Raw genomic sequence first — 25,184 nt, forward strand, 5'->3', positions numbered from 1 at the left:
CTTTCACTTCTTTGGTTAAGGTTATTCCTAGGTATTTTATCTTTTTTGGGGCTATTGCAAAAGGAGTTACTTTCCTGATTTCAGCCTCGGTCTTCAGGTCGTTAGCATAGAGAAAGGCCGTTGATTTTTGAGGGTTTATTTTATAACCTGCAACTTTGTCAAAGTTTTGGATCAGCTCTGGTAGCTTGGGGGTAGAGTCTATGGGGTTCTTTAGGTATAGGATCATGTCATCTGCGAAGAGAGAAAGTTTAACTTCATCTTTTCCTACTTGGATCCCCTTTATATTTTCTTCTTGCCTAATTGCCCTGGCTAGGAATTCTAGTACTATGTTGAAGAGCAGGAGAGAGAGTGGACATCCCTGCCTTGTTCCTGATTTTAAAGGGAATGGCTTTAGTTTTTCACCATTTAGAGTTATGGTTGCTGTTGGTTTGTCATAAACTGCCTTGATTATATTCAGGAATATTCCCTGGAATTCCAGTTTTTCCAGGGCTTTTAGCATAAATGGGTGCTGGAGTTTATCGAACGCTTTTTCCGCATCCAGAGATAAAACCATGTGGTTCTTTAGCTTGCTCCGGTTGATGTTGTGGATTACATTAATGGACTTGTGTATATTAAACCAACTTTGCATCCCTGGGATGAATCCAGTTTGATCGTGGTGTATGATTTTTTTGATGACCTGTTGAAGTCGATTGGCCAGAATTTTGTTGAGAATTTTTGCGTCTATGTTCATCAGGGAAATTGGTTTATAGTCCTCTTTCCGTGATGAGTCCCTGCCTGGTTTTGGGATGAGGGTTATACTGGCTTCATGGAATGTGTCTGGTAGTGAACTTTCTCTTTCAATTTCATTGAAGAGTTTGAGAATTATTGGTGTGAGTTCTGTTTTGAAGGCCTTGCAGAATTCTGCAGTGAATCTGTCTGGACCTGGACTTTTCTTGGATGGGAGTTCATTTATTGCTGTTTCTATTTCAATACTGGATATGGGTTTGTTTAGAAGGTCTAAATCTTCATAGTTGAGTTTGGGGACATGAATTTTTTCTAGGAAATCATCCATTTCTTCCAAGTTCTCGAATTTGTTGGCATAAAGTTTTGCAAAATAGTCCCTTATTATTTTCTGAATTTCGGTTATTTCTGTGGTGATGTTACCTGTTTCATCTCTTATCTTGTTTATTTGAGTGTGCTGCCTTCGTTTTTTGGTCAGGTTTGCCAGGGGTCTGTCTATCTTGTTGATTTTTTCAATGAACCAACTCTTTGTTTTGTTGATTCTTTTGATTTTTTTGTCTCTAATTGTTTTAATTCTGATTTGATTTTAATTATTTGCTTTTGTGTATTGACTTGGGGTTTGGCTTGTTGTTCTCTCTCAAGGAAATTAAGGTGCTTCCTTAAATTACTGAGTTGCTGTTTCTCCAGTTTGTTGGTGTATGCACTCAGAGATATAAATTTTCCTCTGAGTACTGCCTTTGCTGTGTCCCAAAGGAGCTGGTACTTTGTGTCCTCATCTTTGTTGAATTCCATAAACATTTGAATTTCCATTTTAATTTCTTCAATGACCCACTGATGGTTCAGCAGTGTGTTGTTTAGTCTCCATGAATTATAGGATTTTCTGTGGTGGCTGTTTGAGTTGAGCTCTAATTTTATTCCATTGTGGTCTGAGAGAATGCAGGGAATGGTTTTGATACTTCTGAATTTGTACAGATTTTCTTTGTGCCCTAAGATGTGATCTATTTTGGAGAATGTTCCATGTGCCACTGAGAAGAATGTGTATTCTGTTGTTGTTGGGTGGAATATTCTGTAGATGTCGGTTAAGTCTAGTTGGTCTATGCAATTATTTAGTTTTGTGATTTCATTGTTCAGTTTTTGGCGTGTTGATCTGTCCAGAAGTGACAGTGGAGTGTTAAAGTCCCCAACTATCAATGTGTTTGTGTCTATGAGTGTTTTTAGAGTCAGTAGTGTTTGTTTGATGAAGTTTGGTGCTCCTGCATTTGGTGTGTAGATATTTAGAATGGTTATATCTTCATGTAGGAGAGATCCCTTTACTAGTATGTAGTAACCTTCTTTGTCTCTACTTACATTTTTTAATTTGAAGTCAATTTTGTCTGATACTAGGATTGCAACTCCAGCTTGTTTGTGGGGGCCATTTGCTTGATAGATTTGATTCCAGCCTTTCACTTTTAGAAGATGTTTACTTATGCTGGATAGATGTGTCTCTTGGGGGCAGCAGAAAGATGGATCTTGATTTTTGATCCAACTTATGGGCCTGTTTCGTTTGATTGGAGAATTAAGTCCATTAATGTTGAGTGTTAGTATTGAGAGATGATCGTTTGTTCCTTTCATTATCACTATCTTGTTAAAAGCTGTGTCTTCCCATTTCTTGATCTGATCTTTACTATTTAGGGTTCATTTTCTCTGTCTGTATTGGGATCTTGATTATTATCCCCGTATAGTACATCTTGGAGGATTTTCTGTAAAGCTGATTTGGTGGAGATAGATTGATTCAGTTTTTCCTTACTGTGGAAGACTTTTATTTGACCTTTGGCTATGAATGAGAGTTTGGCTGGGTACAGTATTCTTGGTTGGTAGTAATTTTTATTTAGTGTTTGGTATACCTCATTGCAGGCCCTCCTTGCTTTCAGTGGTCTCTGCTGAGAAGTCTGGGGTAATTCTGATTGCTTTTCCTTTATATGTGATTGTTTTCTTCTCCCTAACAGCTTTAAGGATTCTTTCCTTGTACTCTACTGATCCTGTTTTGATCACAATGTGTCAGTGGGATGTCCTATTCTGGTCTGATCGGTTTGGGATTCTAAATGCTTCTTGTATCTGGATAGGTCTATCCTTCTGGATATTTGGGAAGTTCTCAGTTAATATTCTGTTATATAGGTTGCCTATCCCATTAACTTATTTCTCCAAGTTTTCCTCAGTACCTATTATCCTTAAATTGGGCTTCCTAATCGTGTCTTGAATCTCCTGTAGCGATCTGTTTTGTTGATTGGACTGGATTTGTATTGATTTTTGATCTTTCTTCATAGATTCTAGGGAATCTTCAGCTCCTGAGATTCAATCTTCTGCTTCAGTTAGTCGGGACTACAGGCTAGCTACTTGATTTCGAATCTCTTTTCCTTCTGACTGGTCTTTCCTGATGATTCCATGTCATCTCTTAGGTTTTACATGGACTTCTTTACTGCATTAATTTGGTTTTGAGTGCTGTCTCTCAAATCTTTTACCTGGGTAGCTATCTTTTTATTTGACTCTTGAATTTCATTTATCTTTCTGTTTGTTGAGGCCATGAAATCATCTATTACTTTATGGAAGGATTGCTGTATTGATTCAAACTTTTCATTTAACATGTTTATCAGTAGACTTTGTAGAGCATTTTGAGTGTTCTTTTCTATGTATTTGATTTTTTTTCAAATTTTTATTTTCAAACTGATGTACAGAGAGGTTACAATTTCATACATTAGGCATTGGCTATGTCTTTGATTGACTGCTCTGTTTCCTGCTTGTTTTGAGTGGGAGAAAAGACTCCATTTTTTTGCCATCTTTCTTGTGTTTCTTCTGCCCATTTGGATTGGGAATGCCAATCTACAAGCACCTGTGAGCATTGTTTAAGACCCAAAGCAGCCCTTACTAAGCACTGTTGTGTAAATCTTATAAGTTCACAATTATATACAGATACCTTGTATACCTGTCTATAAAATTAGATTTGGTGTTCCTAAAGAATACAATTTCAATATAACAACCGATCCTGGGCCCTGTATTCAGTAGTTACTTATTTTCTGTTACAACCCTATGAACAATTCTTGTTCTTTTTTTTTTCTTTGCCAGTCCTGGGCCTTGGACTCAGGGCCTGAGCACTGTCCCTGGCTTCTCTTTGCTCAAGGCTAGCATCTGCCACTTGAGCCACAGTGCTACTTCTGGCCGTTTTCTATATATGTGGTGCTGGGGAATCGAACCCAGGGCTTCATGCATATGAGGCAAGCACTCTTGCCACTAGGCACCACCAGCCCCATTCTTGTTCTTATATTAGGTTCTTTTAGGACTGGCTTTCTCTATGAACCCCTTTGATTCACTCGGATTAAGCAGGGATATCCTCTATCCAATAACCAGGAGTCAATGGAACCTGGAGGTCCTGGCAGTAAGTCAGGAGTGAAAGTTAGAGGTAGAAAAGAGAATAGAGTAAAATGTATTGGGGGTGTGTGATGATTTTGGTTTAGTTTCAGTGACGTGGAAATGTGGAGAAGAGTAGAATCAGTAGAAAGAACAAGGTTAAAATGATAGACAATGGAGAGTTAGCAGAAAAGAGTGGAGGTGTTATTCATAGGAAAGTAATTTTTAAAGAAAGAGAACGCAAAGAGAAATAAAGAAAAAATACTGGAAGACAGATGCACAAAACAGAGAAAAATTATTAAAAAAAAATAAAATAAAATAAAAAGGAAAACCCCAGAAAAACGAACAACCAAAAAAAAAAAAAGAACTTGATAAAACAAACAAGTAAAAATGGAAAACAAGAAAACCAACGACGTTTCAGAAGTGAAAAAATTTTATAAAAAGTTTAAAAAAGTTTGAAAAGAAAAAAAAAATGGAGTCCTCCTTGTTTGTGTGGTCTTTCCCCAGTCTCTGGTTTCCTTGCAATGGTCTGCAGTCTGTTTTCCTGATTGGCTGGATTGACTTGCTATCAGTTTGCAGGGGGTGGATCTGTTCTGATCTTTCTCCCCTGTTGGTGCAATCCTGTGGTTTGCACAGATTGCAGGTAGGCCTTGGGCGTCCTCTGTAGATGGGGACATGAGCAGTCTCAGGAACTGTGGCTCCTCTGTCTGCTGTGGGGCCGCGGCCTTTAATGCCTGGCTTTGAATAGGCTGTGTACTCAGCAGGGCGGGGCGCCTCTGGCCTGGTTTACCTGGCTGAGAGTTGCTTTCCTGGGGGAGGTTCCTCCCTCCTGGGTGGGACGGCCACCTGGCAGAGCTGGCTATGGAATTCAGCTCCACTTCATGCTGGGAATTGGGCTTCCTCTGTGACAGGACCGTTTGTCTGTCTCAGGAACTGTTTGTTCCTCCGTCTGGTGTTTCCGTGCCACCAGTAGCTGCTCGCCGCTTTTGCTTTAAATTTAGAAATTCCGGCGGTCAGGGCGGGGCACCTTTGGCTAAGCCCCGGCCCAGGACGAGCCTCCGGCCTGGGCAGGGGGCTTTCTCCATGGCAGAGCTGGCTCTCGCTGGTCGGTCCCTGTTGCCCTTTTCAAAGATGGCTCCTTTGTCCTCGTTTTCCCCAGGCCCGCTTTAGTTCCAGTCTGGTCTGACCCTATGCCAGTGTCAAAGATTGCGCTTTGCTCTGGCGGTGGGGTAAGGGCTACCTTCCAGAAGCTGCTCTGTGGACGCAAGTGAGAATATCTTTCGTGGGGTACTCACGCTTTCTCTGCGATTTCAGGTCGTCCGTGCTCAGCCACTGTCTGGAGGATTTCTCCCTGGTCTATGCTGTGTGCTTTAGCCGCACGGAGTGCAGGTTGCTTTGCCGGGCACTGTGCTGGCACCAGCACTGGTGTGGCAGGTGGGACGCCGCCCGGAGCTCAAATCTGTGTTTTCAGGCGAGCAAAGTCGATTTTTCCTTCCTGGCCAGAATCCCTGTACTGTTAGAACTTACTCTGGCTGTCTTTCTAGGAGTAAAAGTTTCTATGGGGTGAGAAAGCCGCGATGTCGGAGGGAGCTCAGCTAGGGCTCTGCTGCTCCTCTGCTGTCCTCCCGGAGTCATCTTTGGGATTTTAAATGCTGTTTTTTTTTTTTTTTTTGCCAGGCTTCGCTCTACCCCCCATCCACGTTGGGGGGGGGGTTCTCTGCCTCTTCCTGTGTGGTCCTTTATCGCTCTCACGTGGGAACGATAGCCACAGGTAGCCTCGGTAGCGTGTGGTCACAGGGTGCCCCAAACCCACCAAGGAAGACACGGGTTTGTGGGGTCCCCAGGGAAGCCTCGGGGTGTTCTCGTTTATTCAAGGGAGGGGCCAACAGTTTATACCCCCAGAGGCGCGCGCAGGAGAGGGGCTACTGGATCTTAATGATTGGCTAAAGGACTGTCCTTCAGGTGATGTCACAGAACTTCCTCTATGGGCGGAGACCACAGCCCCACCAAGGACCGGGCCTCTGGGGTCCCCGCCATTACACATGTGGCCAAGCCGAGAGGCTGGAAGGTGGGAGGGGCCACCCTCCGCACTGCCCCAGGGCTGGGGGAAGGGCAGTGCCCCGGGACCGCTCCCATCGCCCTTCCCCCCTCAAGGCCAAGCCAAATCCCCAACACTTCAGGAGATTAATAACTTAAAAATTAGCTTAGATTATCAGAGATCTGATATTCAAAAAATAAGACCTGAGTAATGATAAACATTGTGTAGATGATTTGAGCATTAAAGTCTCATTTTTGTATGTATTAAGAACAGAAAGCACCATCCTCTAATATAAAGTATGTCACTCAGTGTTTCTCTTTGATAAGATTTTCTTTTCTGGGGGTGTTAGCTCTGGTGGACAGCTTGCCTAGCATGCATAAGGCCCTGGGTTTCAACTCCAGTACTGCAAACATTTTTTTTCCCTTAACTGTAAATAAGCACTCAATCAGGAGATATTCACTCAATGTTTATTGTGCAGATGAGAATATTATTTTGAAATTGTTACAGAGAATTGGTTTATTGAAGAATTTGTATTTATTTGTTTTCTTTTTTAATAAGATCTAGTATTGAAAGCTAAGAGCATGGTTTCTACTTAGTAAATAACAAGGTTTATATTCTACAGATTGACAGAAGAGAAAACTAGACAGAAATTGACCTTTTACTCTTTTTTTGGTACTGGAAATAGACCCAACGGATGCACTTTTGTTCTATCATTGAGCTACATCCCTAGCCACAGCATTTTCTTCTCCCTAGTTCAGTCTCTCTCTCTCTATCACACACACACACACACATACACACACAGAGTGAGTGTGTATATACTGGGGCTTGCTTTAGTGCTGTCCCTTAGATTTTTTTTTTAGCTCAAGGTACTGGAACCACAACTCCACTTTCAGCTTTTTGGTGGTTAACTGGAGGCAAGAGTTTCATGAACATCTCTGACTGGGCTGGCTTTGAAGAACAATCGTCAGATCTTAGCCTCCCCAGTAGCTAGGATTAAGACATGAGCCTCTGTTGTTTGGCTTTTCTTTTTTATGTTGAATATGGAACCCAGGACCTCCAGCAAGGTAGGTAAGTGCTCTACAACTGAGCCCTATCGCCAGTCCTTCAATCTACTTCTCATTCAAAGCACATAAAGAAAAGAAAATAGCAACTGTAGGGTTTCTCCATTATTTTTCTTTTCTGTGCCTTTTAATATTGATTTCTTGTGGTGTATGTATAGGAAGTTATTAAATTAGTTATTTTCTTTAAAATTTTTGTTATTGTAAAAATGATGTAAAGAAAGGTTATAGTTACATAAGTCAGGGGAAGAGTGTGTTTCTTTTTAGACAATGTCAGCCCTTCCTTCATACTCTCCCAGTTTTTCATTCCCTTCCCCATTATTTTTCCATTCTTAGAAAGTACTTTTCATTATGAGTGGTGGTATACATTTGCATTCCAGCACTTAGGAGTCTGAGGTAGGAGGACTGAATGTTTGAAGCCAGTGTGGACTACATAGCATGACCCTGTCTCAAAAAATACTTTAGATTCTTTATTACAGTGCAGTATTGGGGTTAGAACTCAGGACCTTGTGCTTGCTAGGCATACACTATTCCACTGAGCCATGCCTACAGCTTCCCCCTCCCCACACTAATCATTTGTGACTGTGATCTGCTTATATTATACTTTCTCTTGTAGCTGAGATGAGAGACTATATGCTGCTGTGCTTGGAAGTCAGACTTTTCTGCTCAGACTTTCCTGGGCCCACTTTTCTCTCTCTCTCTTTTTTTTTTTTTTGGCCAGTCCAGGGCCTTGGACTCAGGGCCTGAGCACTATCCCTGGCTTCTTTTTGCTCAAGGCTGGCACTCTGCCACTTGAGCCACAGCGCTACTTCTGGCCGTTTTCTGTATATGTGGTGCTGGGGAATCAAACCCAGGGCCTCATGTATACGAGGCAAGCACTCTTGCCACTAGGCCATATCCCCAGCTCCCACTTTTCTCTTGACCTCAGCCTCCCACACAGCTAGAATAAAAGGCACATATCACTGTGCCCAGCTATTGGTTAAAAAGGAGTCTCACATGTATTTCTTTTTTTTTATATTGCACATTAGAAGTGAGCCATTTGCACATAGGCATTGTTTCTCTAGTAAGAATATCCTCCTTTGGCCTCACTGTATGGGTATGTGAATGCCCAGATTCCTGTGTAATTTACCTTATTCCAGTGTATTTTATTATTATTTTATTTATTTATTTATTTTTTGCACTCTTGCCACTAGGCAATATTCCCAGGCCCTCCAGTGTATTTTAGATCTAGCTTCCTCTCTTAGTTTGGCTTACCTCACTTAACATGTTTTCTTCTAGGTCCATCCTTTGCCCCGCAAATGACATATTATTCTTTCTAATGGCTGTGTAAAATTCCATTGTATATATGTACTGCCTTTTTTGTTTTTGTTTTTGTTTTTTGATCCACTCATCTTGTAGGGCATCTGGGTTGTTTCCAAAGCTTGGCTATTGTAAATAGGGCAGCAGTGAACAAGGATGTGCAAGTGTCTTTATGGCATCCTGGCTTGTGATGCTCTGCCCCATAGAAATTGTTTTTGTAAAATTAAAAAAACAAGGCTGGATGTGCTGGCTCATGTCTAATAGAGCACAGGACCCTGAGTTTAAAACTCTAGTACTGCACAACTCACAAGAGCCAAAATATGGAAACAACCCAGATGCCCCTCCACAGACGAATGGATGCAAAAAATATGGTACTTATACACAATGGAATACTGCATAGCGATTAGGAATGGTGAAATATTGTTATTCGCAGGGAAATGGTCAGAACTCGAACAAATAATGTTCAGCGAGACAAGCCTAGAACACAGAAAACAAAGGGGCATGATCTCCCTGATATATGACTGTTAACAAAGGGAGATGGAGAGACAGTAGAGACCAAGTCTGTGAAACCAAAAAATGCTTGTCAAATGGTATTCCCCACAGGATTGGGGCAGCGACCCAACAGTATGTAACTAAAACCAAACAATTACTCAACATATAAAGGTCAAAAATTGACCTCTCAGGGGAATACAATAGCTCAAAAGCTATGTATGTATGTTCATATAAGACTACTGTCGACATATGGTCTAATATGGACATTACATTTAAAGCCCTAGGCGAACTTTCTTGGGCGTGGCCATGTGGCTACAGTATATGTTCTTGATACATTGTATTGTATATATGTCTACCTGACCTAGAGAAGGGATAGAAAAACAGGGCGTAAATATCACAAGAAGTGTACACACTGCCCTACTATGTAACTGTACCCTTTTTGCACAACACCTTGTCAAAAAATTTGTGTTCAATTAATAAATAAATTAAATTAAAAAAATTCTAGCACTGCAAAAACAAAAATAAATAAAAATAAAATTATTTTACTGTATGTGCCCATTTAAATAAAACACTTTAATCAGCTATATTCTATCCTCAAGGTAGAATTTCACTGTCTTACACAGATAGAACTTTCTGAGACCGGACTTAAAACTCTGTATCTGATACTTATGCTGATTGGCTGGTGCTCTACCACCTGAGCCATGCCTCCAACCCCTCATCTTAATTCTTGAATGTTTGAAACAAGCTTTTATGACAAGTGCATAAGTAATGTGTGGTTGGTAACTTGTTCATTTGAGTGTTTGGTTGCAGAATGGTAAAACTTTCAGGCATTGTAGAGATAATCGTTTTATAGATGAGGCAACAGAATTTGGTTATGGCTTAATGTTACATATTAAATGGCAGAGTGGCTCTTTTGGCTTCAGGATTACACTGAGCTACCTTCATAGTGGATATTCAGGAAAGTTTAGATTATTGTGGACTTGTTTTAGGACTACTATTTAACTTAATTCTTCTGGCAGTAGATGAGTTTATTTCCAGAAAAACTGAATGATATGCACTGATTTAGTAGCAACTCTATTAACAAAGATTCTTACCACTTATTCTTCTGTATTTTGACCTGGATGTTAAATTAGACCAACTAGCATTGCTAAAAATATTAGGATATTAGAAATATTTAGAATATTAAAAATATCATAATGAAACTTTTAAGCAGTAGTTAAGAAATGCTAAATTTGACTTAGATTCAGTTACCTTGTCATTTAATTTTAACCAATTATTAACATTCTCTTTCTTAGGCAGTCATTCAAGGGAATTTTCAAAAAGCATCTAGTCGTATAATGCGATGTAAAGATATGTTGATGAGACTCCCCAAAATGGTAAGTGAAAGTTCTGCATTTATTCTCCAATAGTTTATCAGTATTGGGGTTCTTTGTCATCCCCCCCCCCCCGCCCATAACATTGTCGGCATTTGTTATTTGTTTTCTTGATAAATTGCCATCCTGATTGGGGTGAGATGGAATCTCAATGTTTTAAATTTCTAGTTATTTTAAGTAGAGTTTCAAATATTTTTTGTGGTGGTCCCCCTACCTATGACCCTTCATGTAGCTTAGATTACAGACTTATTGATTGAGATTAGGTCTCACTCACTGCATGGTATGGCATTCAACTTCAGTCCTGATTTCCACATTTGATTAGCTGTGCTTACTGATGTCAGCCCCCATTCCTGGCCCTCGTTGATTTTTATTTTTTTATTTATTTTTTTTATTTTTTTTGGCCAGTCCTGGGGTTTGGACTCAGGGCCTGAGCACTGTCCCTGGCTCCTTCTTGCTCAAGGCTAGCACTCTGCCGCTTGAGCCACAGCGCCACTTCTGGCCATTTTCTGTATATGTGGTGCTGGGGAATAGAACCCAGGGCCTCATGTATATGAAGCAGGCACTCTTGCCACTAGGCCATATCCCCAGCCCCCTTGTTGATGTTTTGACTATCACTTTCTTTATGGCTAAGGACATCAAACATATCTTCATGTACTTATTAGCCATCTGTATTATCTCTTTTAAGAACTAATACATTTACCCATTTATTAATTGGTTTATTTGTTCCTTTGGTATTTAATTTTTTAGTTATTTATATGTGGGTTATTAATCCCTTCTTAAAAAGCTGCAAAATCTCCCATTCTGTAGGTTTTCTCTTCATTCTGACACTTGTTTCCTTTGATGTGTAGAAGCTTTTTATTTGCTGCAATGCTATTTCTTGATTCTTACCTTATTTCTCGAACTATAGAACTCTTATTCAGAAAGTCATTACCTATACCTATATCTTGAAGAGCTTTCCCTATGGATTTTTGTAGTAGTTTGAAAGTTACAGGTTTCACATTAAGTTCTTTGACCCAGTTTGGATCAATTTTTGTATAGAGTGAAAGATGAAGGGTCTAAAATTCAATCTTCTACATGTAGATATCCACTCTTGAGAATACCAGATGTTGAAGAGGCTGTCTTTGCTTCAACATGTTTTTGGTACCTTTGTAAAAAGTCATGACTATAACTGTGATCATGTATTTCCGAATATTTATTCAATTCCATTGGTCTATAAGTCTGTAAGTGCTCATTACTTCCAGAAATTTTTTGTCATTTATTTAAAATTTTCTACATAGACTATTATGCCTTCTGGAAACATTTCTTCCCAATATGTATCCCTTATTGTTAAAAAATTTGATATAGAGGTTCTTTCTATCTCAGGCTTGCATGTAGTGCCTCTACCTCTTAAATACTGGAGTTTCAGATGTGTGCCACCATGCAGGGCTAAAATATGAGTAAATTTTACTTCCTTCCATTGTCATCCTAGTGACAAAGAGAACCACAAATAGCATGATTGTTATCTAAGTTGGCACAAACTTAAAGCAAGATCCTAATTTGAAAGGGACTGACAGAGTGGCCCAAATGGTAGAGCACCTGCTTATCAGTTAAATAGCCCAAGTACCAAACATCAGTACTTACCCCTTCCAAAAAAAAGTTAAAGAGAAATGTTTTTTTTTGTTTTTTGTTTTTTTTTTTGGCCAGTCCTGGGCCTTGGACTCAGGGCCTGAGCACTGTCCCTGGCTTCTTCCCGCTCAAGGCTAGCACTCTGCCACTTGAGCCACAGCGCCGCTTCTGGCCATTTTCTGTATATGTGGTGCTGGGGAATCGAACCTAGGGCCTTGTGTATCCGAGGCAGGCACTCTTGCCACTAGGCTATATCCCCAGCCCTCGAAATGTTTTTATTTTACCTTCACTTGTTTTTTTCTCTGATGATCTTTCTGTTTATGGAGACAATTTTTTACAGATGTAATTTTCAGGATTTCTGAAGAATTTCTTTTTAACATTTTTACAAAGTTGATCTATTAGAAAAATAGTTTCTTAATTTTTATGTGCTACTATTAAAAATAATCTAAATTTGATGTCCATATTATTCATATAAAATAGCCCATGGTTTGCCGGCCTCTTCTTTGTTGAAAAACTATATATGTACTTTCAAATAGTTTTAATTTCAACATTCATATCATCTTATCGTTACATCTGTTGATTTTATTTTCTTATATAAATTGAGATTTTCAAAGGTCTGAGTAAATATTATTTACCCTGAGTAAATATTATTGACTCCCAGACTTCTGTTTTTATTTTTCCTATTCTGATCCTGGAGCTTGAACTTGGGGCCTGGGCGCTGTCCCTCAGCTTTTGTGCTCAAGGCTAGCACTCTACCACTTGAGCCACAGTTCCACTTCTGGATTTTTTGTAGTTTAGTAGAGATGAGGGTCTCATGGATTTCTTGCCCTGGCTGGCTTCAAACCCTGATCCTTAGATCTCAGCTTCCTGATTAGCTAGGATTACAAGCATGAGCCACTGGTGCCTGGCTTCCCAAGTATTTTTAATATTTTGTTTTTAGGTTGAGGGTCTTGTTTAAACTTTATGGAAATGTTGATTTTAAAAAATTTCAGCAAAGTGGGGTTCACGTGGTAAAGTGGGACCTGACTTCAAAGTCTGGCACTTCATTTCCCCCTTTTTCTTTTTGGTACCTTGGGAGCCAATCATGGCTCCATTCTGTCCATTTCAATGGCTTGCATGTCTAGGGGATGATATAGAGGTGAGGAATGGGCCAATAGGGCCCAATGTAGTAACCAAAGGGCCTGTCACCATTTCTCACAAGTACAGTCTCTGTACCTCTGTTTTGCATGCCTCTAGTTTATCCTGCCTCATCTTCCCAAAAACAACTCTGGTCCCTCAGTTTTAAAGGGGGGCTGATGGGTGAAGATCATCCATCTTCTGTAACTTCTTCAGGCCGACTCAGGGGCGTTGACCTTACCTAGCCAGGAACCTATAACCTTAGTCTACTTCACCAAGGGACTGCAGGATTACTGCAAACTGAAAATTAACTTTCAGTTATACAGACTTACCATTAGCTGTATATCCCACTTTACCACATGAACCTGAAATAAGCAGGCCTGGTGAGCAAACCCAGGACAAGCTTATTAGGGCCCAGTTGGTCAAGAACTCTAACCACTGGGAATGCTTAACTCTAACCGCCCCCAGAGTGCCTTGAGCCCTGAGCCAATCAGATTTGTACCTGTGTCCTAATCTTGCTTGAACGCCTGATTGTTGTAACTTTGTTTTTTGCCTTTATAATCCCTGTGTAATCGCAGCTCGAGGCTCCCTCCTAACCTCCGCTGTGTCGGTGGGTAGGGCGAGGCTCGAGTTGCAGCTCGCTTGAATAAAGCCTTGCCTTGCTTTTGCATTTCGGAAAAAAAAAAAAATTCAGCAGACAATCAACCTGGTCAGAATCAGAATGAGGCCTTGTTTTTCAACTTGTTTTCTATGGAATATTGTTCAATGCTAGTTCAGTTTGGCAGTGCTCTTGAGATTTCACTTGAATGTATAACATTGACTAATACCTGGAAATGGATTATCCATTACTTCAGTTATCAGAAGTCTTTGATACACAAATTAGGATTAGCTCTATGGTTGCTCAGGTTATGGCATGATTCCAGGAATTAATAATCAACTTTATGATGTTACTTTTCAAATTTTTTTTGTCGGTCATGGGGCTTGAACTCAGGGCCTGGATGGTGTCCCTGCGCTCTTCAGCTCAAGGCTGGTGCTCTACCACTTTGAGCCACAGCACCACTTCTGGATTTCTGGTGGTTTATTGGAGATAAGAGAGTCTCACGGACTTTCTTACTCAGGATGGCTTTGAACCACACTCCTTGGGTCTCAGCCTCCTGAATAGCCAGGATTCCAGGTGTGAGCCGCCAGCACAGGAGCTACTTCTAGCTCCTTTCAGGTAATCTCTTCAGTCTATTGGTCAGTTACCATCCATATTAGTGTTGCATTGCTACACCCGTAGCTCTGATAATAAAATATCTGTGATGCCTGCTATTTCTATTCAAGAATAAAATGTTCATTCTCATTTTTTCTCTTTCCAAAATATTTTGAATACTCTTCTGTCATAACAAAAACCTGGCTTCAGTTATTCTTAATATATTTGTTTATATAATTACTCCTATATATTAGCAGTCTCTCTTCTCCTCTGCCACCCTCTGTTTCTTTCTTACTCATTTTCTTTCTTTTTTGTGCCAGTACTCAAGCTTTAGCTCAGGACCTGGGCACTGTCCCCTAGCAGTTTTGCTCAAGGTTGGTACTCTACCACTTGAGCTAAAGCTCCACTTCTAGTGTTCTTTTGTGGCTAGTTGTAGATAACAGTATCATGGACTTTCCTGCCTAAGATGATTTTGAACTGTAATCTTCAGATCTCAGCCTCCTGACTAGGTAGGATTATAGGTATGAGCTACAAGCACTCAGCAGTTCTTTTTTTTTTAAATTAGTGCATACTAATTGTACAATGGGATTTCACTGTAATAGTTGCATATGTGCATATAATGTACTTTGATCAAACTTATCCATTCTATTACTTTTCTTATCCTCCTTTTAAAAGACTTTAAAAAAATCAGGTTTCATTGTTCTATTTTCATATATGCACATAAAAGAGTCATTTCTTTCACTCTTTTTAATTTCTCCCCTCCCACTGGCTTCCTCCAAAACAGTCCCCATTTTACACTTATCATTTATTTTTTAGGCTTAAATCCTACATCTGCCTGCTTATATTCTGACTTTTACCCTTGGGAGCTTTCTTTCCTCACCTTACTCCCACTTCCCAAGATTGTCTCTACCTTCTTGTTTCCTGTGTGGATAAGTAGCAGTTTCTTCCTTTTTTTCTTTTTTTGTGTGCCAGTTCTGAGGCTTGAACTCAAGGCCTGGCCTCTATCTCTAAGCTTTTGCATTCTGCCACTTGAGTTGCAGCTCCATTTTTGGCTTTTTGGTGGTAAATTGAAAATAAGAATCTTGTGGACTTTCCTAACTGGGCAGATCTCCTCAAATCTCAGCCTTTTGAGTATCTAGGATTGCGTGGATGAACCATTGGTATCTGGCAAGCAGTACTTCCTTTTCTTTGCATTTTTATTATATAGGTGATGTACAAAAGGGTTACAGTTACACAAGTCAGGTATTAAGTATGTTTCTTTTTGAAATGCACTCAAATGTACTCTGAATTGTCACCTCTTCCCTTATTTTCTCCTAGTTTTTCCCTCCCAACTCCCTTCCCCCACAAGTTGTATAGTTCATTTTCAACATAGTGTCTACTGAGTATCACTGTGGAATTAGTTCACCCTTTGTCTTACCATTTCTGTGCTTTCCTTTCCTTTTCCAAATCAGGTAAACTCACATACAAGATAAAAGGTACAGAAATCAAAGACAATGATGAAAGGGGAAAAACAGAAAAAAAAACACAAAAAGTAAAAAAACCAAAACACCTCTTGTTTCCACTTCTTGGAGTTCATTTTTATAAGCATCATTTTTTTTTTTGCCAGTCCTGGGCCTTGAATTCAGGGCCTGAGCACTGTCCCTGGCTTCTTTTTGCTTAAGGCTAGCACTCTAACACTTGAGCCACAGAGCCACTTCTGGCTGTTTTCTATATATGTGGTGCTGGGGAATTGAACCCAGGGCTTCATATATAGGAGGCAAGCACTCTTGCCACTAGGCCATATTCCCAGCCCTATTAGCATCATTTTATATGATCAAATGCACATAGCGATTGCGCCCTTGTGATCCTCTCCTAAGAATATCCTCCTTTGGTCTCACTGTGTGAATGTTTAGAGTCCTGTTTATACAAGAATGATTACATGGAGTTTTATCAGAGAGAGCATTCAATTATCAGAGTCTCTTTACTTCTGGAAAAATTAGAGAATTGTGAAAACAAATTTCTAAAATTCAAGTAGCTACTGCTATAGTTAGTGTACACAAAAATTGTTTGAAAACTATGGGTTGCTTGATATTTAGTTATCTCTAATATAATCCTTTATAGATAATATTATGAGGTTCTGAATAATCAAAAACTAAACTCTAGAGAAAGTTAAGTACAATTACCTTCCATTTGTAAATGTCCAAGTGCTTTTATTTTTTGCTATTTAACAAAGGAGTTTATGAATATGAGGCATTTTGATCCAGGTCACCCTTTTTAGTATTCTCACCCATCCCTCCTAACCTACCCTTTCCTCAGTTTGCTTTTTTGTAGGATCTACATTGAATTCTTGACTGCATTTCCCCTTCTTCCTCTTTGTTTGTTTACCCCTCTCCCCTTGGCCTCACTTTATCCCATTTTAAGTACTCATTTCCTGGTATTTATTTTGCTGAACTTTTCCTTTCTAAGGAATTACATTATTTGAGTTCTCCCTTGATGTACCATATTTCAATTAATACACTTATGTATACTTGCATACAACCCAAGCATATTTACTTATATGTTTATAAGCTAATTCTATCTCCCTGGGCCTGACTTACTTCACTCAAGGTATTTTTTTCTAGGTCTTTCTATTTCTTCACAACTGATACAATATCACTAGAAAGTAGTGGATGAGTAAAATTTTTATTGTGTACATATACTGTGTTTTCTAGATCCTTTTTTTTGCTGAGGCAGAATCTCTCTGTGTAGTCCAGGCTGGACTCAGAACTTATTTATTATTCTGTTTCTCTCCCAAGTGCTGAGTTTAGAAGTGCTGGGATTTCAAGTGTGCATTACCATACCCAGCAGTTAAATTTCAATTTAAAGTAAATATATCCACAAACACTTCTAGAAGGCTGACAGAATTATTTTTAAGTCAGATAATGAAATAACTAGAAATAATGGTTCAGTGTTCAGTTTCTGCATGTGCATGGTAAAAAAAATTAATTACATAGGTTAATTGGGACATAGTGATACTTTGTTGAATAGTGCATTCTTGTTTAATGAGAGGCAGAAAATTCTTCTATTTTGAGCATTTATTTGAAGACATTTTGGGGCTGTAGATATGGCTAGTAGTAGAGTGTTTGCCTAATAGGACCCTGAGTTCAAAACAAAAAATAAATTAGTTTATTTTCTTTTATATTTAAGACTGAAAACCACTTGTGGCTTGCAAATAATATTGAAGTAGGAGCTACTCTAGTGTGACACGTGAAAAGTGTCACAATTTTGGAGCAGTGAATACTCTGAAAATCAGTCTCATGATATGTAAAATGAGACTATGAAAATATGATTTCAAAGGTTACTTTAATACAATAATTCTTAGTCTTGAATTTTGAGAAATCTTGGGCCATATTCAAGGGGTTATATTTGTCTATGTGTATATATTTTTACTTCTTTCTCTTTAAAGTTTGGAATCTTAGAATTTCATTTTGATTGTTTGGGCTGTATGTTTTGGCTTGCTTTAATGTTTGATCATTAATGTTTCATTTCCTCTAGAGTTTATCTCCAGTACTGAGTTTTACTTCCTTGTAAAACTTTTATTGACACAAAGAAAACCACCAATTTGTTTCTGAAATTCTTTTCTGAAATTGTATTGTTATAGAGTTTTAGTTTAAAGATCAGGGCGCTGACTTTCAAGCTTTAGCTAGATTCAGTGGTTGCTCTTTAGGGCAACAGAGCTTTTGTTCTTTGGCATTATGTTAGACGTTCTTGATCTCCTGTGTTTCCAAATTCATTTAGAGTTTCCTAGTCAAATGTGGTTAATAAAAACCAGCAATTGACTGAGGTATCTTGATGATAGTGAATCTTTATACTATGAAAGTGATACCTAAACTTTGTTTTTTGCTATGCTAGGGGCTGAACCCATGGTAGGCAAGTACTCTATCCCTACCTTGCAGGAAATACATAAAGTTTTTTCATGTCTTCAATATAGTTTTGTAATTTTTATAAAGATTTTCACATTTAGCCAGGCACTGGTGGCTCATGCCTGTATTTCTAGCTACTCGGGAGCCTGAGATTTGAGAATCTCAATTCAAAGCCAGCCCAGGCTGGAAAGTCTGTGAGACTCTTATCATCAATTATCCAACAGAAAACTGGAAGTTTTGAGCTGTGGCTCAAGTGGTAGAGTTCTACCCTTGAGCACAAAAGCTCAGTGACAGCTCCCAGGGACTGAGCTCAAGACAGGACCAAAAACAAACAAAACAAGTCACTCAGATTTGTCTGCCTGAGCTGCCTCCAGACTGTAATTCTCAGATCTCAGCATCCTGAATAGCTAGGATTATGAGTTTGAGTCACTGATACCTATTTCTTTAAAATATTTATTTAATATCCAGCAACTTTTTGAGCTCTTTCATTAATTTTTATTAACTGTCTGTAGAACCTTTTAAATTGTTTACATTTACATGTTTTTACTCTCCTTTTTAGCTCTGGCTCTTTTGGTATTTATTCAAGGTGATAAATTACTAGAGGATAGAGGCCTTTTAAAATATGCTTTTTAGCCCCTTCTCCCCGGTGGTTAGTGCTGAGAGTGTGGAGTGTGTGCTCCGGGCTTGGAACACACATTTATTATTTAAAAATCCAAAAAGAAATCTAAAAAAATCCTTTAAAAAACCAAAAAAATATTTGCAAAAAAATCCGCGTCTCCCCTGCCGGAGACTTTTATTTTTTTTTCCTCCCTCCTCTTTTATAAAATAACCCGGTGAAGCAGCCGAGACCGACCCGCCTGCCCACGGCCCCACAGCAGCTCCAAGAAGAAACCCAGAGACCAAGGCCTTCCCGCCCATCCAGCCACCCGCCCGGCACCGCCAGCCTCTCTCCCAGCCAGCAGCTGGTCACCCCGCGGCAGCAGCGAAAGCACCCGGCCTTTGAGTAGTCGTGGATTCTGGTTGATTTTTGTCCCTCTGAGCTCGCCCTGCTCCCCTCCCCCCGGCTCCGGCCCCGGGCCCCAGCACTCACTCTCCTCTCATGGAAAGATCGCGGCCTGTGGCCCTGCGGGCAGCCGTGCCAAGATGAACCCCAGCGCCCCCAGCTACCGCATGGCCTCGCTCTATGTGGGGGTCTACACCCCAACGTGACCGAGGTGAAGTTCAGCCCGACCAGGCCCGACCTCTCCATCCGGGTCTGCAGGGACATGCTCACCCGCCACTCGCCGCTCCTTGGCTATGCGTATGTGAACTTCCAGCAGCTGGTGGATGCGGAGCATGCTTTGGACACCATGAATTTTGATGTTATAAAGGGCAAGCCAATATGCATCATGTGGTCTCAGCGTGATCCATCACTTCGTAAAAGTGGAGTGGGCAACATATTCATTAAAAATTTGGACAAATCCATTGATAATAAAGCACTGTATGATACATTTTCTGCTTTTGGTAACATCCTTTCATGTAAGGTGGTTTGTGATGAAAATGGTTCCAAGGGCTATGGATTTGTACATTTTGAGACACAAGAAGCAGCTGAAAGAGCTACTGAAAAAATGAATGGGATGCTTCTAAATGATCGCAAAGTATTTGTTGGATGATTTAAGTCTCGTAAGTAACGAGAAGCAGAACTTGGAGCTAGGGCAAAAGAATTCACCAATGTTTACATCAAGAATTTTGGAGAAGACATGGATGATGAGCGCCTTAAGGAACTCTTTGGCAAGTTTGGACCTGCCTTAAGTGTGAAAGTAATGGCTGATGAAAGTGGGAAATCCAAAGGATTTGGATTTGTAAGCTTTGAAAGGCATGAAGATGCACAGAAAGCTGTGGATGAGATGAACGGAAAGGAGCTCAATGGAAAACAAATTTACGTTGGTCGAGCTCAGAAAAAAGTGGAACAGACAGAACTGAAGCACAAATTTGAGCAGATGAATCAAGATAGGATCACCAGATACCAGGGTGTTAACCTTTATGTGAAAAATTTTGATGATGGTATTGGTGATGAACATCTCCGGAAAGAGTTTTCTCCATTTGGTACAATCACTAGTGCAAAGGTTATGATGGAAGGTGGTTGAAGCAAAGGGTTTGGGTTTGTATGTTTCTCCTCCCCAGAAGAAGCCACTAAAGCAGTTACAGAAATGAATGGTAGAATTGTGGCCACAAAGCCACTCTATGTAGCTTTAGCTCAGTGCAAAGAAGAGCACCAAGCTCACCTCACTAACCAGTATATGCAGAGAATGGCAAGTGTATGAGCTGTGCCCAACCCTGTAATCAACCCCTACCAGCCAGCACCTCCTTCAGGTTACTTCATGGCAGCTATCCCACAGACTCAGAACCGTGCTGCATACTATCCTCCTAGCCAAATTGCTCAACTAAGACCAAGTCCTTGCTGGACTGCTCAGGGTGCCAGACCTCATCCATTCCAAAATATGCTCGGTGCTATCTGCCCAGCCGCTCCAAGACCACCATTTAGTACTATGAGACCAGCTTCTTCACAGGTTCCACGAGTCATATCCACACAGCATGTTGCTAACACATCAACACAAACAATGGGTCCATGTCCGGCAGCTGCTGCTGCAGCAGCCACTCCTGCTGTCCGCACCGTTCCCCAGTATAAATACGCTGCAGGAGTCCGCAATCCTCAGCAACATCTTAATGCACAGCCACAAGTTACCATGCAACAGCCTGCTGTTCATGTACAAGGTCAGGAACCTTTGACTGCTTCCATGTTGGCATCTGCCCCCCCTCAAGAGCAAAAGCAAATGTTGGGTGAAAGGCTGTTTCCTCTTATCCATCCCATGCACCCTACTCTTGCTGATAAAATCACTGGCATGTTTTTGGAGATAGATAATTCAGAATTACTTCATATGCTTAGGAATAATTATGTCTATGTCAAGATTAGGCCTGTTAGAAAGAACTATCACTTCAGAATTAAGAGATTCTATTTTATTTGGATGATAGGTGATAGAACTGTGCTATTAGGAAAATTATATTTTTTAATCTAAAGGTCAATGAAGTTATTTAGACTGTGTGGTTTTGATGGGTTTATGGACTTGACAAGGGACCTAAAAATCTAGGGCAGGAAATCTCATAATGAGAGGAAATGATCAGATAAAAGTTGGAAAGGAGCTAAAGAGTGTTATTCACTTAGAAGGAATTAATGAATTAAGTAATTCAACTCTTCCCCCCCCCGATATCTTTCTTGTATCTCAAAACTAGATTATTACTCATTGTACAGTGACATAAAGGCAGAAGGCAATGCTATCTTATTAATCAGAGGTAGAGAAAAAATATTTGGAAATCTGAGTATATATTTTGTATCTTTGAGCACATGAGAAATAACTAATGAGCTATGTTAATTATTTCTGAGCCATTTTAGGATAGAGAAAGATGATTAAAGGAGGAGTTGGAAGACAAAATGTCTTTAAAGCTAGGTCGGTTATCACTGAATTATTTCTCCTCTATTATAATTAAGTAAAGTATAAAAATCTGTACTCTATGCTCTATAAATGTTTCAAAGATAAAATCAGAAAGAAAGGAACACAAATGTGGGACTGAAGAAAATAATAGGTTTGTTAATTCAAAATTTGAAAACAACTTATAAAATAAATTGCAAAAAATGAAATTATTTAATTACTATCAGTAAAAGTTATATTCAGGCCATGATGGTATGTAGCTGTAATTCCAGTACTTGAGAGGCAGAGAGAGGCAAGCGGTCCAAAAGTTGAAGTGAGACCTGTCTCAAAATCCAGTAAACAAAACTATAGGCTTCATATTGTTCTGAAAAGTTGGTGATCAAGCTGATTTTAATCAATAATAGCAACTGAGTTTGTGTTTTTGTTATTGTATGTGTATGCCAGTCCTGGGGCTTGAACTCAGGGCCTGGGCACTGTGCCTGAGCTTTGTTGCACAAGGCTAGTGCTATATCACTTGAACCATCACTCTACTTCTGGCTTTTTGGTGATTAATTGGATATAAGAGTCTCATGGAGTTTCCTGCCCAGGCTGGCTTTGAACCTCTTCCTCAGATCTCAGTTGCTTGAGTAGCTATGATTACAAGCATGAGCCACCAGCACCTGGCACGTTTAAGTTTATTTATTATTTAATTATTTATATAGTCTCATCTTGTCCTTGTAAAGTAGGAATAGGTTGGAGTTATCGTTTTTGAGCCATTTGATGTAACAGTGGCAGGATGTTACTGGAGCTCTCATTCTGTATTACAGTGATATACCTTTCTATGTTTTTGTTACTGTGTTTTTGCTGACTTTCTTTTTCCCTCTCCCCCTCCCTCTTACCCTCTGTACCCTCCCTCCTTCTGTCCTTTCTTTCTTTCCTTCTTGGACTTCTTAGAGATGGAATTCAAGGCCTTTCCTGTTCTAGGCAAGCACTGTACCACTGACTCATACCTGACCCCAGTCCAGCATATTTCTTTAAACGTATTTTTGTGAATCTTCTTCATATTTCCTTTGAAATGTTTCACAAGGTCAGGGATTTTGTCCATTTGTTCACTGACGTATCTCTGGTACCGAGAATAATGCCCAGTAGATAGGAGATGCGAAGTCAATAGTTACTCTGAATATATAAATGAGTGAGTCAGTGGAGCAGCATTGGTAGTAAAAACATTTTTGGTCATTGTATTGAAAATGCTTTAGGTCTCCTGAAAGATCTTTTAGTCTTTTAATAGCTTCATTATAAGTTTGCTATTATTTTGAATCCTTTTCTCCCCAGGAAGTAGCACTTAATGTTAGTACACTTGAGGGGATTGAGAGGGCAGAGACAAATACTGAGGAAATTGAATAAAGGCCTAGTACATGTAAATGTTCTTCTAAAATTTTATTTTCCATTTGTCTCTGTAAAAGTTCTGTTGCAGGCCTCTCTGTAGCAAGGGAATATGAGCTACTTTATTCTAGTATAGTTACAAAATTGAGGTGGCCCTGTGTGAACCTCTGGGGTCTGGGACATGTAATGAGTTAAATTGCTTTTTGCTGAAGTCCCAGGCATATGTTAACAATAGTATTCTTTGTTTTGGATTCAAATATACATTAGGTGTGGTGTGCTCAGGAATGCATATTGATTTTCTACTTTTTGAATGTACTGTACTAAACTTTTGAAGAAAAACAGATATTTCCATGTTACTCATGAATAAATTGTCTCAGATTCTTAATTGAGGATCTGCTTCTGTAGTCTTGCTCAGGTAAGACTTATAAAGGATTCCTTCCTTCACATGGCTAGAGTCAAATTCTGGATAGGTGATTTCTTCACATACCAAGGAGATATTTATTTAAATTACTAGAATTAAGAAATTTTTATATCACTATTTTGAGAGGCAAAATTCTATAGAACATGGAACCGTTGCAGGAACTGGGATGCTGATTAACCCTTAAGAATATTTTTTACTGCACAATTCACATACGTGTTGCTGCCTTCATCTCAATGGGAGTTTATATAAGGGGAATGTTTGTTGCTGTTAAAGAAGGTCTATTAAAGTAATTATTTCTAAATAAGCCCTATGCTTGGAGAATTCTTTGGGTCTGCTTCAGAATTTAGAAATTTTAAATGTTGTCTTTATGTCTTTAGTGCTGGTTCGAGGGCTTGAACTTGGATGGAGTCTGAGCACCATCCCTGAGCTTCTTTTGCTCAAGGCTACCACTTGAGCCACAGTTCCATTTCCAGTTTTAGGTTATTTGTTGGAGTTAAGAGTCTCATTGGCCTTTCCTGACCAGGGTGGCTTTGAACTGTGATCTTCAGATTGGAGGCTCCTGAAGTAGCTAGGATTATAAGTGTGAGCCTGTGGTACATGGCCATTTAAATTTTTTGAAAAGTCACACTTTCCCCCATTCAATAATTTTTTAGCTCTTTGAGTAAATTTCCTACTTCACTGGACCTTCATTCTGAAGCACTATAGTAGCCTATCATTTTGCTAAGTTGTGATTGCATTACACAAGACCTTCCAAATTCTGTTTGTAATCTATTGTGATGTTTGTCATACGTAACTAGTGTCTCAACTTTAGTGTCCTGTAGTTCTTCTTTATACAAATTGAGAAGCATTGGTAAGGATGATTATTTTGATATGCAGAACATATTAGGTATGTTTTAAAGAATGAACAACTGTTGATTCTTTGCCAGTCCTAGTGCTTGAACTCAGGGCCTGAGCACTGTCCCTGGCTTCTTTTTGCTCAAGGCTAGCACTCTACCACTTGAGCCACAGCACCACTTCTGGCCTTTTCTGTGTATGTGGTGCTGAGGAATTGAACCCAGGGCTTCATGCATGCTAGGCAAGCACTCATTCCCAGCCTGATATTTTTAACCTTAAGGAAATAATGAATCTGACACATTTCTTTCTTTTTATTACAGATTGGATATCTTCATGTTCTCTGTTACAAGTTTGGAGCTCAAACCCACAAGCAGAATAAATATGAAGAGAGTGCTTTCTGGTTGAGGTAATATAAACAAAATGAATGTAAATTCAGGAATATTATCATAAAGATCAGTTAATCCTTACTATAGGGCACTTTGACATATTAAACCTTTGTTGACTTCAAAAGTCAATATACCAAATTTATTACTACCTTAATATGTATTGCCTATTATTACTGTTATTGTTAATATTGTTATTATTTTGCTGGTACTGGGACTTGAAATCAGGGGCCTTTTGCTCTCTGGGCTTGTTTGTTTACAGTTGGTATGCTACCACTTGAGCTATGCTCCTACTCTGAGTTTTTTTTGCTGGCTAATTGGAGGTGGAGTCTCTTGGACTTTTCTTCTAGGGCTAGCTTCAAATCATGATCCCCTGAATCTAAGTCCCTTGAGTAGCTAGGATTAAGGATAAATCACTGGTGCCTGGCTTGTTTTTTATTCTTTCATGCTATCAGTTGATAGAAAAATGTATTATCCTCTTACTATATTATAAAGTAATTACTTCTCTATTACTCCTTTGTATCTTCATAAATGTGTAGCATTTTGTTGTTTTGGTACTTAT

The 25,184-nt window shown here is 39.5% G+C and overlaps 1 protein-coding gene and 1 pseudogene across 1 annotated transcript in view; both read left to right on the top strand.

The window, feature by feature from the left end:
* The window catches only part of Tex11 (testis expressed 11), a 237,579-nt gene that overhangs the window by 39,735 nt on the left and 172,660 nt on the right, over window positions 1-25,184 (top strand). Inside the window, 2 exon segments of the mRNA XM_048335370.1 lie at window positions 10,284-10,364; window positions 24,560-24,645. Coding sequence (XP_048191327.1) covers window positions 10,284-10,364; window positions 24,560-24,645 — 167 coding nt within the window.
* LOC125343973 lies at window positions 19,299-23,963 on the top strand (annotated as a pseudogene).

Source organism: Perognathus longimembris, chromosome 28 (genome assembly GCF_023159225.1).
Source record: "Perognathus longimembris pacificus isolate PPM17 chromosome 28, ASM2315922v1, whole genome shotgun sequence".
Taxonomy (NCBI): domain Eukaryota; kingdom Metazoa; phylum Chordata; class Mammalia; order Rodentia; family Heteromyidae; genus Perognathus; species Perognathus longimembris.